This window comes from Ricinus communis, chromosome 6 (genome assembly GCF_019578655.1).
Source record: "Ricinus communis isolate WT05 ecotype wild-type chromosome 6, ASM1957865v1, whole genome shotgun sequence".
NCBI classification, from domain to species: domain Eukaryota; kingdom Viridiplantae; phylum Streptophyta; class Magnoliopsida; order Malpighiales; family Euphorbiaceae; genus Ricinus; species Ricinus communis.
In genome coordinates this window covers 19,038,577-19,055,774 of record NC_063261.1, presented here as the reverse complement: position 1 = coordinate 19,055,774, position 17,198 = coordinate 19,038,577, and the positions used below count along the sequence as shown (strand labels likewise).

General features: G+C 31.5%; 2 protein-coding genes across 3 annotated transcripts; both read right to left on the bottom strand.

Annotated features, from left to right (window-relative positions):
* Positions 1-2,195: 2,195 nt before the first annotated feature.
* LOC8268912 (pyruvate kinase isozyme A, chloroplastic-like) lies at positions 2,196-6,461 on the bottom strand. 2 transcript variants are annotated; one of them, XM_002522055.4, is made up of 7 exons: positions 5,331-6,461; positions 4,826-4,913; positions 4,542-4,732; positions 4,253-4,371; positions 3,610-3,853; positions 3,023-3,257; positions 2,196-2,791 (listed from the first exon to the last, which is right to left on the bottom strand). In XM_002522055.4, the coding sequence occupies exons 1-7, from the start codon at positions 5,868-5,870 to the stop codon at positions 2,460-2,462; spliced, it is 1,749 nt and encodes a 582-aa protein (XP_002522101.2). In that variant the 5' UTR covers positions 5,871-6,461; the 3' UTR covers positions 2,196-2,459. The 2 variants fall into 2 exon arrangements, with proteins under 2 accessions (XP_002522101.2, XP_048231830.1); XM_048375873.1 differs by having other exon boundaries at positions 4,826-5,004; positions 5,331-5,450.
* Positions 6,462-6,741: 280 nt separating this feature from the next.
* LOC8268911 (pyruvate kinase isozyme A, chloroplastic-like) lies at positions 6,742-11,449 on the bottom strand. The gene is made up of 7 exons (XM_002522054.3): positions 10,575-11,449; positions 9,981-10,068; positions 9,689-9,873; positions 8,919-9,037; positions 8,089-8,332; positions 7,754-7,988; positions 6,742-7,379 (listed from the first exon to the last, which is right to left on the bottom strand). The coding sequence occupies exons 1-7, from the start codon at positions 11,097-11,099 to the stop codon at positions 7,051-7,053; spliced, it is 1,725 nt and encodes a 574-aa protein (XP_002522100.2). The 5' UTR covers positions 11,100-11,449; the 3' UTR covers positions 6,742-7,050.
* Positions 11,450-17,198: the final 5,749 nt, after the last annotated feature.

Below are 17,198 nucleotides of genomic sequence, written 5' to 3'. Positions count from 1 at the left end.
AAAATTTAAATAAAATAAAATATTCATTTTATAATTTTATTTTAAAATTAAAATATTATGTACTATTATGTTTAAAATTAATATTTACTAATGTAAATTTTTTTATTATATAACGAAATATTTTTAATATATATTTTATATTATTCAATATGTGTAAGTAATATGTCTAACTCGTTAAACTATTAATATTATATTACATATGACTGTAAAATATTTATATTAGCAATTTGAGATATTATCAGCAATAGTTAATATCAAACATTCAATATCTATTAGTTACACAAACTATTAGCTTTTAACTATCGACAAATAATTTAACTAAATAAATCCTAAATAAATATAGGTTCTTTAGTAACTTCAAATTATATAATTTCTCTTATAAAATTGAGTGCAAACGATTTTGAAAAAAATTTCCTTCTAATTCCATTAGATTTAGTCTAAAAATACAATTAGGTTATTTATTTTTGAGAAAATTTTATTTAAATAATCAAAGAAGAGAAACAGAGGAAAAATAAGAATAATTATTTTATTTTTCGGGTTAATTTTTACTCTTTTTTTTTTATGAATAATAATACCAATTAGACAATACCTTAGATGGCAATTGTTAACAACTTTTTACAAGATGGACAATTTGGTTTTTGTATATTCTATCATCTCCTCAAATTTGTTCTTTTTTTTTTTTTTTTTTTTTTCCATTTTGCTTAAATTTTATATGTTTTCAGTTTCATGACATTGATGTATATGATGGCATAATATTATATAAAAATGACTCAAAAAAATGGGTTCATCATCATTGAACTCAATTCCCATCTCATGAATGTGAGAATGTCTTTGGGCACATGATTCATAAGGTTATGATTTTGTTTCAAGTAGCTCTCCAAAAGTCTTTCTTTTATTTCTATTTTGTTGCTTACTATTTGGATATTTATAATTCATGATTTGAGTTTTGTTTGTTTATCAAATGATTGAGTATTGGTATATGATGCTAATACAAACAATAATGGTTGTATACAAATTTAATTATAAATTATACTCTTGAAAAACATACTTTTCCTTTCAATTAAATTATATTTTATTTATTAAAATTTGATGCACTTACCAAAATAGTTTGTCCATATTTTCTTATTGATAAATTCTTACCAATATTGACTATGGTAATAAAAGATTCTAATTCAGCTGTCTCTATCTTCTTATTGTTCTTCACAAAAAAACAAAAAAAAATAAAAAAAGAAATCTTTTAACCACCACCGATTTAAAATTTTGATAAGAAATACATATTTTTCAGATTTATTTATTTATTTATTATTATTATTGTTATTAGGATTTTTTTTTGACTTATTCTTTTATGGAGTTTTTTATTCCATTTATGTGGAAATTTTAATTATATTTTTTTATATAATTTGAATTTCTTTTTATGAATGTGTTTACAGTTGATGTTTTTAGAATCTGACTCATTTAAAGACCAACGAGTTAAATTATGGCTCAAAATAATCATCGAATGAAACATGTAAATTGCCGAATTATAAATTAAAAAGGTCTGTAAACGCAATTGAACGGATGTGAACACAAATTTGTACTATTTAAGTGAGATTTCTTTTATATTTCTTGATTGTACTTAATTTTTATTTTTATTATTGATCAAGTTGTGATTTTTATTTTCCAATGAAAGAAAGATGCATAATTTCTATAAAAAAAAATATTTAATTCTGTTTTTTTAAATTTTTGGAAGTTTTTATTTTCAAAAGAAAATCTAAAATAAAAAAAACCCAATCAAGGCTACTGATTTGGATAAGCTATAGCAATTGGAACCTATTAACAAATAATGTAAAATTATTAAAAAGAATTGGCTAATTTAGAAAAACCTTAATTATGTGAGAAGAGGGTTTACTTTAGAAACAAAGCTAGCAATGTTGCCATCAGGCCTATCACAATATCACATAGCTCCAAGCCAGACCCACCAACCCTAATTATTTACCTTGTCTCTTGTAATTGTAGGCCAATATACCGACTGGACCACAATGGAAAAACCCTAGACCTGCAAGTTTCAATTGCTGCATTTTACAAGCATACTTCCAGAACCTGTAGCCTAACAAAATAGATAGCTGTTACAGACATTTGTTAGTTAGTTATGACCCGGCAACATTCTTGACAAAGGTTTCTTGAAAATTCCCTAAAATTTGGCAGTAAACAGAGGCTGAAAGATAAAATATCAATATAATATATGATGCTAATGGTTTAGCAGACCATAACAGCCCACGTCAGAGACTCAAATCCTGACAGTCTCCTCTCACTAGGGAATTTCATTGGAGAGGAATAAAAGGAAAAGAAGAAAAGACATTGATACTTCCTAACACGGTATATAATTACAATGATCACAGTGAATGACCAGAGACAGATATATTACACTCTCTTGTCTGACACGGAAAAAAAAAACAGCATTCTTTAAGTGAGAAGTTCTGCTAAACAACAGTCTTCACCTGGATTGATTGGTGGAATGCTGTTGAACTTGCACCTGCAGGAGTTAAATCTGAGACTACCAAAACAACGTCTCCTGCTTTGATCACCCCTTTCCTTCTCATAAGACCAATTGTTTTTGAGATGTTATCTTCTAAGTCCTCTGATAATTCAATGAGCAGGGGTGTAACTCCCCATTGCAAATTCAACGCCATTCGAGTACTAGCTTCGTCGGTGAACGCAAATATGGGAGGGTATGGGCGGTTGCGGGACAAAAGTGATGCCATATATCCATGCTTTGTGTACACAAAGATAGCATCTAAACCAAGGTGGTTAGCTGCATAAAAGAGCACAGAATTATTAATCTCAGAATACCTGACCTTTTGTTAGTGTCCAAAGAACATTGTCTATTTCATATATGAGTATAGCCAGAGGGAAACATTGCATATCAATAGCATATCTTTAATGATGCCTGTATTTAGTGTCTATTATATGACCAAGCTATCTTTGCAGCTTTTGTACATCAGTATTTAAACTGTGAAAAGATGTCAAGCAAAAGTACGATTACCCATTTCAACAGCTGATGTGCAAATTTCTTCTGCAACGCGATCTTGCAATGTCTCTCGAAGTTGAAATTTGTGGATATTAGCTTGCCGTTGTTCCTCGTGACTCCATAGTTCCATCCGATTGCTGACCATTCGCAAAACAGAAAGTGCCTTCTGGCCATATGATCCAATAGCTGACTCACCAGACAACATCAATGCATCGGCATACTGTCGAACTGCTTCAGAAACATCTGCCACCTTATTGCAGAAGATATATAATCATTTCAAAAAATTTTACTTTGTGATATTATTCTCCTTCAAAGAAGTAACAGCATGAGCTGCATATTTAGAAAACAAGGTCGCCAGAACAGACATTTTATCACAGAGATGCCTGAATCTCATTAAAATATCTATCATCTCTCCACTCAAACACTCCAAGTGAAAATCCCAAAAATCACATCGCCACCATGTGCAGGAAAAATCATCCAAGTTCATACAGAGAGAAAATGAAGTGAGGATATCTTGCAACCAAATATTAACTAGACGTCTCTCTCTTGCTACAAAATACCATTTCCTAACCATAATGCCAAGAGACTTTGTAGAATAGTACCTCAGCGCGTGTTGGAGTTGGATATTCGACCATTGACTCGAGAAGTTGAGAAGCTATAATCACAGGCTTGTTTAGTTGCCTGCAAACATGAGTTATTTCCTGTTGAACTGTTGGAATCTGTTCAAGAGGGATTTCTACTCCAAGGTCACCACGAGCTACCATGATTCCATCAGAAGCTTCTACAATTTCTTCCAATTTCTGAAGAGAATCCAAGCTCTCAATCTTTGCTAATACCCTTATTGATCTGTAAAAGAAAATATACATGACCTTCATAAGTTCAGCAGACACAAAAGACCCTTTTCAGCCAGCCAAGAAACACATTGAAAGTCATATATCCAGAGTTAATGTGACAGAGTTAGCTAGCTAGGGCCCCAGGAATTAAGAGCAGGTATATACTTCAATTACTAAAGGGGACTTGCCAGCTCACTGTAAGTGAGAGTGAAATGCAACAATGATAGATCATAGCCACATTTAGCGAAGGAATGTAATCTGCAAAACAGCATGCTTAAGTAGAAACTTAAGTTTCAGTTGAACAAATTAATGTGAGGCTTCGTAGATAATTTTTCCCGTATGCATCATACAGAAAAAGAAAGTTCTTCAGAAAAGAATTATGTAATATGATATTAAAGTGAATTCCACTTACTTGGTTGAATTGGTAGATAGGTAGTTCTTCAGATTCTTCACGGGATCAGCGTCATTGACAAATGACAGAGCAATCAAATCAACACCTTCAGAAACTCCAAAGTCGATATCTGCCCAATCCTATTGGAACAAGAACAGGATTCTTTGAGCATAGTAATGTAAAATCTAGAAAAAGTTTCATCGTATTCTCATTGGTAATTCTAAAAGTTGAAGGTTTATATAGAAAAAGATAATTAAAGCCCTCAAAGACCGAGAAACAAATAGAAGAACTGAAAGCAATTGAAAATGACCTTGGCCGATAAAGTAGGCTGTTCATAATTCCTCTCCACAAGTTCTCCTTCTCTCCAAAAGCTCAATTTGGCTCGAGGCAGGAACAGGCCAGGATCAGTGCACTTACAATGTAAATCATTCCCAATCTTTTCAATTACTTCAAAGCTTGCCATTCCACCATCAATAACTAGTTCGTCGCCAACTATGATACCTACCAATCACTAGACATGTTTAAACTTTCCAGTTGCATTTATAAACAAACAAAAAAAAAGGTCCATGACTTAATAAGCACTTGATGTATTACCTTCAGAAAATCCTTCATTGTTTGCTTGAACAGTGAAGGGAAGAGAACCCTCAAACTTTTTCCCAGTGAAAAACCAAACTGAACCTTCCTGAAGCCCAAGGAGAACAATAAACCTTCTAAACTTGAATTTCCTTTCGACAAAACTATTTCTCTGAACTAATTTAGCACTCACAATTTCCCTTGTCAAGAAAAATTAAATACTGGACTTGAGAGTAACCCCATAATATCTGTAGTTTTTCCTTTTAAGCAAAAAGAAAACATGATTTATCATAAAAACAGTAAAGACACCCATTTTTGCTCTTTCTAATTTAAGGAGAACCAATCAGTGCTGTAATTTGCAACTCTTTTATAAGAATAACAACCGTAGAAATATATAATTCAAAAAAAAATTTGAGGCACTTCCATAATTTCTTTTTCCCCATTAAAGCAAAAAATAGTTACTCTGCTCATTTTCTACTTATTTTCCATTATCATATTAAATACTGGATTCTAATTAAACAAATACCTCAGCTTTGAGGGAGAAAGGAGCTCCATGGTCCACAACATGAATCTGACTTCCTTCAGTATCTATCATAACAGAAACACAAAACCCCTTTTCCTCATTCAATTTCTTGATCCTTCTAATCACATTGCTATGCCACTCCCTTGTCCCATGACACATGTTAAGTCTAGCCACATTCATCCCTCCCATTGCCATCCTCTCTAATTCCTCAGATGAAGAACATGCTGGCCCTATTGTACACACCAGTTTTGTCTTTCTCATACCCAAGAACCCTTTTTCTCTTAACTCTCCTTCTGCAACCACATCAAAACCCAAAAGATCCGAGCTTCTATTAGACACTTTCTCAGTTATCACTTCTGCTACTGCATATATCCCTCGCCTAATAATGGGTTTGATCTTCTTCACTTGTTTTACATTCCTAGAAACTCTACTAGCAAACACTGGAAGACCTAACACGGTCTTGTTTAAATCACAAGGTTGCTTCTTTACAGGGATTGAGGTATGAAATAAAAGAGTAGAGCTAGAATTGCTTGCTATTTCCATTGATGGGTTCTTGATGAAAATGTAGTCTGGTTACTGAAGATCAAGAATTAGGATTGCCACTAGTGATTAACAAGGAGTTAAGTGGCATAAAGACGTTGGAACTAACAATGGATTTTTTCTTTTGGACTTTCTTGCAATAAAGGGTGGAGTTTACTAGGTGAGAAAGAAGATATCTAAACAAAATGAAATCAGCACTAATTACTAGTAATTAGCATAATGATTACTGTGTTAGGTACATTAGGCAATCTACTGTTTGATACTTACAAGAAGCTGGTACTGGCTGCCAAGATTTTAACGGTAAACTACCTTACTTGAGGGGTTGCGTTTAAAGAAAGAAGGAAAAGGGCAATTTTGAACTTAATTGTGAATCGATTTTAACGGTAAAATGTGAATGAATTTTAGATTTTCTTTTGAAGGAAATTATTATAAAAGATCGAAGAAGTTTTAGAAGTGATGAAGATATGTGCCAATGCAGCATCTGTCTACGGACAACAGACTATAATGTGTAGCAGACAGAGAGTTTAAAGTGTGGTCCTAATAGACAACAGCTAAAAATTGCAATGGGGAAACATTACGAAATAGAGAGATGATTTTCGCCCCTGTCATGATGGATTTTGGCATACACTTTCATGTGACTGTTTCTGTTCTTCTTGCTGTTTTTTGTTGTGTAAAGTGGGCGCTTCTCTTTTTCCTGTTTTTCTGTCCTTATCTCTTTTTCATTTATATTTTTCTTCTCTTTTGGCTTAATATCATTAGGAACAATTTTAAAAGAAAAACAAGTTTTCAATCTCACAGTCACATTTCTCCTTTGGTGCTCGATGCATGTTTCCTGCACTAAACATCAACTGATAGAACTAAACATTGCTTACAATTTAGTATAAAAGCAGGGTCTTCTTTTTCATTCACTGAAAACAACAAAATGTAAACATTCAGGAAAAGAAAGAAGAAGAAAAACATAAGTGAATCCTAACCAAAAAATCTGCAAGTCTGTTCAACATTCTGCACCTAAGCAACGTAACTCTTGCAGTCAATTTACAGAGATAATAAATGACAAAGAATTCAGTTTCATTGTATGCATATATCATCTGCAATCTTCTGCTGTGAACTCACAGTTTCTATTGTTTCTTTACTTTCCCTTGTATCACTGAGAGATGAACGCATTGAGAAGATGGGAAGTTCCCTATTCGATGGTCTTCACCTGGATTGACTGGATGGTGGTTCGGATTGCATTTGATGGAGTGAGATCTGAGACTATCAATATAGAAATCCCTTCTTTTATCATGCCTTTTGTTTTTATAAGATTGATAGTTTTTGAAATATTGGCTTCCATGTCATCAGACAAATCAACTAATATCGGGATAATTCCCCACTGCAAATTCAAAGCCATCTGAGCACTACTGTCATCTGTAAATGCAAATATGGGAGGGTTTGGACGATTGCGAGAAAGGCGGGACGCCATCTCCCCATGCTTTGTGTAGACAAAGATAGCATCAATACCGAGGTTATTAGCTGCAGATAGAACACATCAGTGAGTCATACAGGGCCAGCAGGATACAGGAGAAAATCAATTAACATGTTTGTGATCAATGGTGATATAAACAGATAACAATCCCCTCACTTTTTTCAAGGTTGTGTGTGAAGAAAAAACTCAGGTCACAGTTTATCTCGGCTAATCTATATATGTGTATATATATATATGTATATGTATTACAACTGGGTAGATCCTTATATAACCATTTTTTGGTGTGCATTTCTTGAAAATAAGCATTTCAAAAGTTGTTCATACCAATAACTATCACATGTTAAGGAACAAAGCCAATTAGCTGCCTTCAAAAACTCAACAATACATAATTCATGCACAAGAAAAAAGTCTAATTTGTTACCCATTTCAACAGCAGAATTGCATATCTCTTCAGATACGCGATCAGGCAATGGAACTCCAAGCTGATGTTGATGGAGAACTCTTTGGCGGTTTTCCTTGCGACTTTGTAGTTCCATCCGACTGCTGACCATCCGCAAGACAGAAAGAGCTTTCTCTCCATATGATCCAATAGCTGACTCACCAGATAACATCATTGCATCAGAATATTGCCGAACTGCTTCAGCTACATCCGCAACCTTATTGCATCAAAGAACATGCTATTAGAAAATATTCAACCTGTCTATGAGGCCTCTAAAAAGAACAATTTTCAAAGTAAAAGTCAGCACATTATAGTACCTCAGCACGTGTCGGCATTGGATATTCAACCATTGATTCAAGAAGTTGAGAAGCTATAATTACTGGCTTGTTCAGCTGCCTACAAATACGGGTTATATACTCTTGAACTGTTGGAATCTGTTCAAGTGGAACTTCTACTCCTAGGTCACCACGAGCCACCATAATACCATCAGAAGCCCCTACAATTTCTTCCAATTTCTGAAGAGACTCCAAACTCTCAATCTTTGCCAATACTCTTATTGATCTGTAAAAATGACAAGAGTTACATTTATTTGATTCCAGAAGATTCCAAGAGCAATATTCAACTTTCGTGAGAAGTTCAACGTATTTTATCTGAGTTGTTTTTACTTCCAAAACTCTAAAAGAGAAAAATATTTAGAGAAAGCTTCTATGGTTTTTGCATAGCTAACATAAAAGTATATTGGACATAGAAATTCAACCCTTCACATATGGCTGATGACATATTAATTTCTCAAAGAAGATGTAAATTTAAGTGGAGAAAGAGAGAGAGAGAGAGAGAGAGAAGAAGAAGAAGAAGAAGAAGAAGAAGAAGAAGAAGTGAAGCATAATGTGTTGCCATGTCATGTCTTGGGCAAATGGAGAGCCCATAGTGGATCCATTAATATCCAGGCTAATGAAGGTTGCCTTCACATGCTCTTTATCGAAATGCAAGTAAAGGTTTAAGCAATTGTATCATGTAACAGAAAGGCCTGCTTGAATAAGCTATGAGTTGACAGTATGAGACTTCATATAAACTAAAAGACACAGAAATTATTAAGAAAATGAGATGTTATAAAATGTCAACTTTGTGAATGTGTACTTTCGCTTACTCTGATCCCTTCGTTGAGAGATAGTTCTTCAGATCCTTGATAGACTCGGCATCATTTACAAATGACACAGCAATGAGATCAACACCTTCAGAAATTCCAAACCTGATGTCTTCCCAGTCCTGTAGAGTGGATAGGACGATATATGAGAAGGAGAAAAGAACTTGGTAAGATGCTAAATAGCTTCTACTAACAGTAACCTGCCATTCTAATTAAGATTCTGTTTTTGGCCCTACTATAGAGGTTCATACCACAACTATTTGGAGATGCTTCTTAAGAAGACAGCTCCATTTTCATTCTCCAACAGCTTTGACACAAGTCCACAGAAAAGAATCACTGGAATTTCTAATTTGAAAATCTGAAGTAGCAGGTAATTTCTTTTTTCTTGCCTAAAACTATCAAGGACAGTATATGCAAATTTTGTCATCAAACAACAGTTATTCCTCCCTTTCACCAGCTAAAATCTATGAACCTCCATAGAAATCCTTAGGACAGAGAAGAGACACTAGGCTTTCTTGAGTGCTGCTAATAGGATTTTGCAGGATCAGATTTTGACCTCTAAAGGTTTTTACTCAAACAACCTAATGATAGGCATCACAATCTTTTCTAAATTATATTGTGAGGAAGGCAGCAAAAGAAATGGTAAAAGTGATAAGATGCAAGAATATTGTCATGGCTGATATAGATACAGTTATCTTAAAACCAAAAGCATTTGGTGTTGCCTCAGAAGAATGTGGGGAAAAGTTGCCAGAACAGGATAAGCATAAATCAACCTTTTCTGATATAGTCGGGAGACCTTGATAGGATAGCTTCCCCTCCCTCCAAAAGCTCAATTTGGCTCGAGGTAGGAGTAGACCTGGATCTGTGCACTTGCAACGCAAATCATGTCCCATTCTTTCAACAACTTGAAAGGTTGCCATTCCTCCATCAATAATCAGTTCATCACCGACCATAATGCCTGATAATCATTCATATTAAGATAATGAATTAAATTATAAAAAATTTATCTTGTCCTTGCATTTAGAACAGAAAAGATCAATGGAATACTGAGCAACAAATCACCACCTTCAGAGAATCCTTCACAGTTGGCTCGAACAGTGAATGGGCGAGAACCCTCAAATTTTTGAGCTGTAAATACCCAAACTGAACCTTCCTGATGCCAAAAGGAGAACAGCAAAGCATCAGATATTGTACTTAATTGAAAAAGAAAAGGATTATGGAATTCAACATGAGCAAACAAAATCAATTACTTGTTCCACTTATCTATCTATAAGCCTGAAATGAAGTAAAATATCTTTTCTCCAAGCATTTAAAGTAAGTCCACGTCCATGCGTTTCCCTAATTAAAGCAAATCAGATACTGGGTTTTACTCATTAACTGCATATGCTACAAAGGGCAGAAAGCCTCGCAAAAAAACTGCAAGGTTGTTTCAGCAAAATTAGAATTTCTAAAGACAGACCATCTACCATTATATCCATAATTAATACAAAGCAAGTATTGGTTTCAGCCACTCAACTCATATGTTTTTCATCAATCAACAACTACTAAACAAAATTAATTGTTAAGAAGAATCCAATTGTAGTAATTAATGACAATGTAGAGTCCCCTAGCTCAAAAAAAAGAGAAAAGCAAAAACTTGGTAGAGTTCAAATTGAATACCTCAGCTTTAAGAGAGGAAGGAGCTCCATGATCAACTACATGGATCTGACTACCTTCAGTATCAATCATAATTGAAATACAAAACCCTTTTTCCTCATTTAACTTCTTGATCTTCCTAATAATATCACTATGCCACTCTCTGGTATTATGACACATATTAAGTCTAGCTACATTCATCCCCCCTCTTGCCAACCTCTCCAAATCCTCCAATGAACAACAAGCAGGCCCTATAGTGCACACCAATTTTGTCTTTCTCAACCCAGAAAACCCTTTCTCTCTCAACTCCTTCTCTGCAGCAGAATCCAAACCTAAATAGTCCAAATTCGCTTCAAAGCTCTTAAATGCCCTCTTAATACCTGCCTCTGCTACTGCTTTCACTCCCTGAATTCTCTCTTTTCTTGCATTACAAGAAACAACATGAGCTCGAACATCAACTCCAAAAACACCATTCTTTAAATTAAAAGTTGGACTCTTTACCAGGATCTTGTGGTGGAATTTAAGAATTGAATCACTAGAAACAGCCATTCTTAAAAAAAGGATTTTAAATTTTGATAAAAATATGTGATCTTTAACTGTATAAGAATAAAAGATCAAGACTTTATGAATCAGGAACTGGGTTTTTAGTGTTATAGATTAGTTGAATTAAAGAGTGGTTTTTTTTTTTCTGTTAATGTTTTGGATCGAAATCTCCGTTGATTTTTTGTAGTTTTATGTATGGTGTGAGTGGAGTTTCCAAGAATTGTTTTAGTGGCCAACTATAAGAAGGTTTAGCATAAACTAATGCAACTTGAAAAGTACATATATTATTATATTTAGGGTTTTGGATGGGTACATAAAATAATTTGAAATTAAGGGGCAGGTAAGAGGGCTTACCTGCCTGATTTTAACTGTCAACTGCCCCATTGAAGGGCAAGTAACCGATCAGGGAGTATAAAAGCAGGACATGTGGGTCATTTTTAAAGAAGAAGAAGGGCAATTTGGGAATAATGAGAGGATGCAAATGGGACCAAAAGTAGTTTGCTTTTATGTTTCAACAGTACGGACTCTGGACAAAGCCTGTGGTGGTGCTTTTTTGTGTTGTAGTATGTGGTCCCTTCTCAACACAGCCCGTTGCCATTGCCATTGCCATTGCCAAGTTTGCTTCAATGAGATCTTAAACGTTGTTGTCCTCTCCTGTTTCTTTTTCTTAGCTCAATTTCAGCTAGAGTTTGGCTTGCCTGGATATTCAGACATGTCTATTTTATCAAACCTGTGCTCAATATGTTTTTAATCGTAAAAATATAGTTAAAATACCTACATATAGTTTGATGCATTTTCATATAGAAATACATGAATTCTTTTTGCAGCAAAAAACATATTTTGCATTGACATGAACATCTTTTAATACGTGTACTTTTCTCACACCATAAATTATGAAATATAACAAAAACAAATCGTATATTTTATATAAAAATATATCAGATTGCAAATCAAAATCTCTATACACAATTTTATAAGTATTTATATTTTTTTAATTCGAACTATATTGGGAAATTCAAGCTTTGAGATATTTCTAAATCCTTTAAAAAAGAAATTTAATCTACTTGTGCATAATTGAATCTTAGTTCTTAAAAAAAAAATAAACATTTAAGTATGTTGAAATGAGTGATTTTAATCCAACTCGATTAGATTTTATATATAATTTGTATGAATCAGATTATTAATAGAATTAGACTCCACTTGGTTTGGGCATAAAATTTTGAAAAAATATTAAAAAATATCCATTAAAAATGGTTTTTTTATTTTTTTTAATTATAATTCTGGTTGTTTTTTCTTTTATTTTTTTAAATAGAAAAATCGAAAAACAATTAAAAAACAACCGAAAAACAACTAAAGTATAATCGAAAAACAATTATGCTGTAAATTTTTTTGCCATTTGAACAGATTTACAATATAAAAGAGTAACCTTGATCCAACCCTGTGAATGTGAGAATGGTGCCTGGTACTTCTGCTAGTTTGGACCTTAGAGGTTAAGGTGGAGGTTCAACCTCATAAAATAAAGTCACAAATGGTGCAGAGTACTCCAACTTGGCAAGTGAATCTATCAGTCTGTCTCCTGTATGTATACCGGAAACATTAAAACCATAATATTATTTCGTGAAAGCAAAGAAGATCACAAGAGCATAATGTATATAGTAATTAATAAAAGCGCGGTCCAAAAGCTAATAAATCTAACAAGGACAACCATAGATTCATACCAGAACTAGAATCCCTCTTACTATTGGTCGCAACGAACCAAATAATAGCCCATTGGTTAGTCTTCCTACAATAAAACCTATTTATAGCCATACATTTGAGCTCAGATAAAATTTATGATTGCAAAACAGTTCGAGTACTATTTTTTTTTTAAACTTAATATTTAATTTTGTCGTAAGATGATAGAAACTAGAGATAAAATATGTTAATATTTTATTATATTATATAAATAAAATTAATGAGATAAAATAATATTACAATACGATTGAATAACATATATTTTATATACACAAATATTACTAAAGAGAAATATTTTTTTAAGACGAGACTTAAAAAATATATAATTTATTATAATATAAAATCTATTCATATTTATAATTGGTTCAGATCGCGATTAAATTTTTTTATTATTATGTAGAGATTATTTTTATATAAATTATTTCTATATAGAATATAAATTTTTTTTATTGTATTCAGGTTTTAAAAAAAATAATATTTATAAATTACAGTTTTCTTTTATCAACAATTAAAATAGATTGTTGGTATTAAAGAGGTCTTTAAATCCAAAATAGTAGTGGAATCTAAGATAGGCCAACGGCCCTATAAACGGGTTTAAATGAAAGAGTATATAACCCATTAAACCTATAAAAATATACTTAAAAGTCCCAGAGGAATTTGGCCCATGTGCTTTCAACATTAATGAAATTATCAGGGCTATTTGCACTCTTTTTTTTATTATTATTATATTAGTTACTTTTTAACATTTTTTTTATTTTATAATTTTATATTCAAACCTCATTCCATTAGAATTTTTATAAGGGAATCGTTAATTAAGTTCAATTTTATACTATTTACCTCTTGATTTTTTATGTAATATATAAATATAAAATAAATTCTTAAGAATTTAAATTGATAAAAGAATATAATTTGATATTTAAACTTCTTATCAAAGTCACAAGCCTACTGCAATAAAATTAATACTAATAATACTATCTATTTTATTTTAATAATTTAAAGTTCAATTATATAAATTTTTAATTTTTTTATTAATATAAGTACTTTTAAGATATTTAAATTTTATTAAAATTTAATTATATTAAAAATTAGAGTAATTAAAGAATATTAGTTAATTATTTTGTACAAAAATTAAAATTAATTTTTGTATAAAATTAGACAATAAAGTTTTAGTATTATAAATAAATTATAAGAAGCAATTTGTATATTCCACAAAAGATCAAGAGTCAAATAGTATAAAATAAAACCTAATCAAAAATTGTTTACCGGAAAATCTGATGGAAAGGGATTTTTAGTATAAAATTATAAAACAGAAAAATGAAAAAAAAAATTTAAAATGTCAAGGGTAACTAATATAATATGGATAAATATAGGGAGCAAATAGTAATTACTCTAAATAATTAAAACATCCATGCAATTCATCTTTCCTTCCAAAATGATCCTCATTCTTCCTTATTAGCACCATCCAATAAGATGGAGTAAGGACTTCAACCAAACCCATCATAAGCAACATTGCACATCCAAACTATCCAATAAAATTCCAACTCATTTGATTTGTGGGTGTTCATGATAAAGCTTAAGGTTTAGATAAAACAGAGTATCACCATTTATCCATTGCTTTCCAACTTTCCAGCTTCTAGTAATGGTGGTAGAGATTAGCAAATAATAGAATACTACAATTCAAGCATAGTGCCATTTGAATCCCTTCCACCAAACCCAACAATTCTTTCTTTCCCTTGTAAGTTTCACTTTTTTTTTTTTTTTTATATATAAAAGGGAAGTCAAAAGTCCCCCCAATTAAATCTAGCTAAATGAGCTCTGCAAACTTTGAGTAAGGTAAGTCCACCACATGACAACCACCGGGAAAGTGAACCATTCATTAGGCATTGAGCCACCACATCTATAACATTCCACTCTCACTCTTTTGTTTATCTACTTCCCACCACAAGTCCTTACAACCAAAGACCTTCTTACATCAATGAACATTCCTCATTACAGCCTCAACCCTATTTTCTAATCCTATACTTTGGAATGCAATAAGTGAGCACAAGTGTACCTCCTTTAACCGAGAGCGGCTTCACATGATATGAGATATCATTTATTGACTCATTGATATATAATTATTACTGAAAGTCATTTAATATAATATAGCATATGGTAAAATATGTCATGTATTAGGTCATTTTGATGAAATGATTATGCTGCTTTAGTGCCATTGCCTATATACAACTCATACTATCCACATTTCACATGTGATCATGTATTTTCTCTTTTCTTTTCCTTTGCTTCTAATAAAAAACATGACATGCAATGAATGTTTTGATCTCTGAAATCATCTTGAAAGCAACAACACATTAGCTTTGTCTTGTCTTGATAGTGATCATGATTACCATCAAAGGAATTTGCATATTACATGGCAACACAAGTAATTCATGTTATTTAACTAGTTATTTAAATGTGCCTTTTTTTTTTTTTGTTTGACAACGTACCATTTATCATTGCATTATTTTTCTCTCAAAATATTATATATGCAAAAGTTGATGTGCCTAACATTGTGTATGTGTTAAAAAGAGATTAATATCACTTTAAACCTTAGTAATTCTTTAGTTGAATAGTTTTTAGCATAGTATTAATGCTTGTGACTGAATAGTTTAGAGTTTAACTTTTAGTTATTTTTATTATTATTTTCTCAATAATATTTTTTAAAAAAATTAATCTTACTTTAAAATAAAAAGCAAGGCTTATTCCAATTTCTCATTCTTTCAACCAAATAAATTTATGAAGTGCAATAATTTTGTTCAAGTTAACTATTATAGCTGATAAGTTCAGCTGAAGTGCAGATAGGCAGATGATTTATGAAGTGGGTAGGTGTGTCTTGTTCATCCTTCCAAACAAATTATTAGCAGCAGAATTAAGTATGATAAACTAAGGGGCTTTGCTAATTTTATATTCTTTTAAACATTTTCAAACTTAGACCCACCATTAATATCTATATTATATAGTTTTGGAGGCATATATACCTGTACTATGTATAAGTACAATAACATTATCCACACCAAACATCATCACCCAATAAAATTTTGCTGTTTTAAAACATTAGGCATCCAACATATCTTGCATGGATGATGGCTCTTGGTGATCACAAAAGAAAGAAATGATATGGATAAGATCCTATCTCATGTACATCTTTATATTTTAAACATGATTAAGCATCACTAAGTTATCATATTAAATGCATAATTAAGCTTTATTAACCTCCACTTCTTATAACTATACTTTAATCTCCATATATATTGTACCTTATTCCTTTGTATTGGAGGCTTAATTAATTATAAGGTGCATCGGAGGATAGTCATCTGCTTACATATTTTTTTATTATTAAAGTTTTTTTTATCAATTATTGATAAATAATGGATAGAAAAATTTTAATCAATTTTAAAAATTAATAAATAATCTTAATAAATCATTAAAATAAGACCTCGTTGAATTGGTTAAATTGTTAAATTTGGAGGTGAACTTAAGAAACATAATTTTTAAGTTATAAATTAATAAAGCATTTGAAACTTTCTTTAAATTGAGATATATATTTATAATTAGACCAAACTTATATTGTGCAACCTAGGAAACAAAATTTAGCAAGGGACTAGGTCAAATTAATTGTACTCTAATCAATTTGGATGACTCAGAATCATACTTAATTAGGTATGGATTTTCAATAATAATTTGAGTGCCAATTAGCTAGGTTGTAATTGGGGTAATTGATGGACCAATTTTGGACTATTTTGGCCTAACTTGATGAATATACTCTACATATTTTTCTTGTAAATAAGTATATTCTAACAAGGATAAGCATTTTCTCATTGGATATTTGCTCCAATTGAATGTATTGGCCCCAATTAATAGTAACCTAAAGAAGGAAAATAAGAAAGAAAAAAGACATTATTACTGAAAAATGCCATGCTTGATACATTTGAGGGACAGAGGTTTCCTTTTTAATTTCTTAATTTAATAAGGGATTTCAAAGTAATAATTTCAAGTTGAGAATTCACATTATATGTACATTGCAATACTGATAATATATGGTTTTAAATAATTTGTTTTCTTTTACATTATTTTTGAGTTTATGATGCAACAAAGAAACATAAATTATTATTTAAATATAAATTTATAGTTAATATAACAATATATTGTGAATTTCATAAACACTTAAAATTTTTTACTAAAAATATCTTTTAAATTTGATAAAAAATAACAAAATTGCATATTAAAATAGTTGATTATGATCAATTCTAATTTTCTTTTTTGTTAAAATATGATTTATATCAGTATTTACAATATTAAACTAAAAGTGCTGAAAATATGAAGTACAAAGTA

What these genes read in the sequence shown, in the direction of transcription:
- LOC8268912 (XM_002522055.4), bottom strand. Translation starts at nt 5,870, where the DNA reads ATGGAAATAGCAAGCAATTCTAGCTCTACTCTTTTATTTCATACCTCA. An exon ending in CTTTCTCCCTCAAAGCTGAG is followed by an intron (nt 4,914 to 5,330) that starts GTATTTGTTTAA and finishes CTTGGGCTTCAG; the next exon opens with GAAGGTTCAGTTTGGTTTTT. An exon ending in AGCCTACTTTATCGGCCAAG is followed by an intron (nt 4,372 to 4,541) that starts GTCATTTTCAAT and finishes TTGTTCCAATAG; the next exon opens with GATTGGGCAGATATCGACTT.
- LOC8268911 (XM_002522054.3), bottom strand. Translation starts at nt 11,099, where the DNA reads ATGGCTGTTTCTAGTGATTCAATTCTTAAATTCCACCACAAGATCCTG. An exon ending in TCCCGACTATATCAGAAAAG is followed by an intron (nt 9,038 to 9,688) that starts GTTGATTTATGC and finishes TCCACTCTACAG; the next exon opens with GACTGGGAAGACATCAGGTT. An exon ending in CTCTCAACGAAGGGATCAGA is followed by an intron (nt 8,333 to 8,918) that starts GTAAGCGAAAGT and finishes TCATTTTTACAG; the next exon opens with ATCAATAAGAGTATTGGCAA.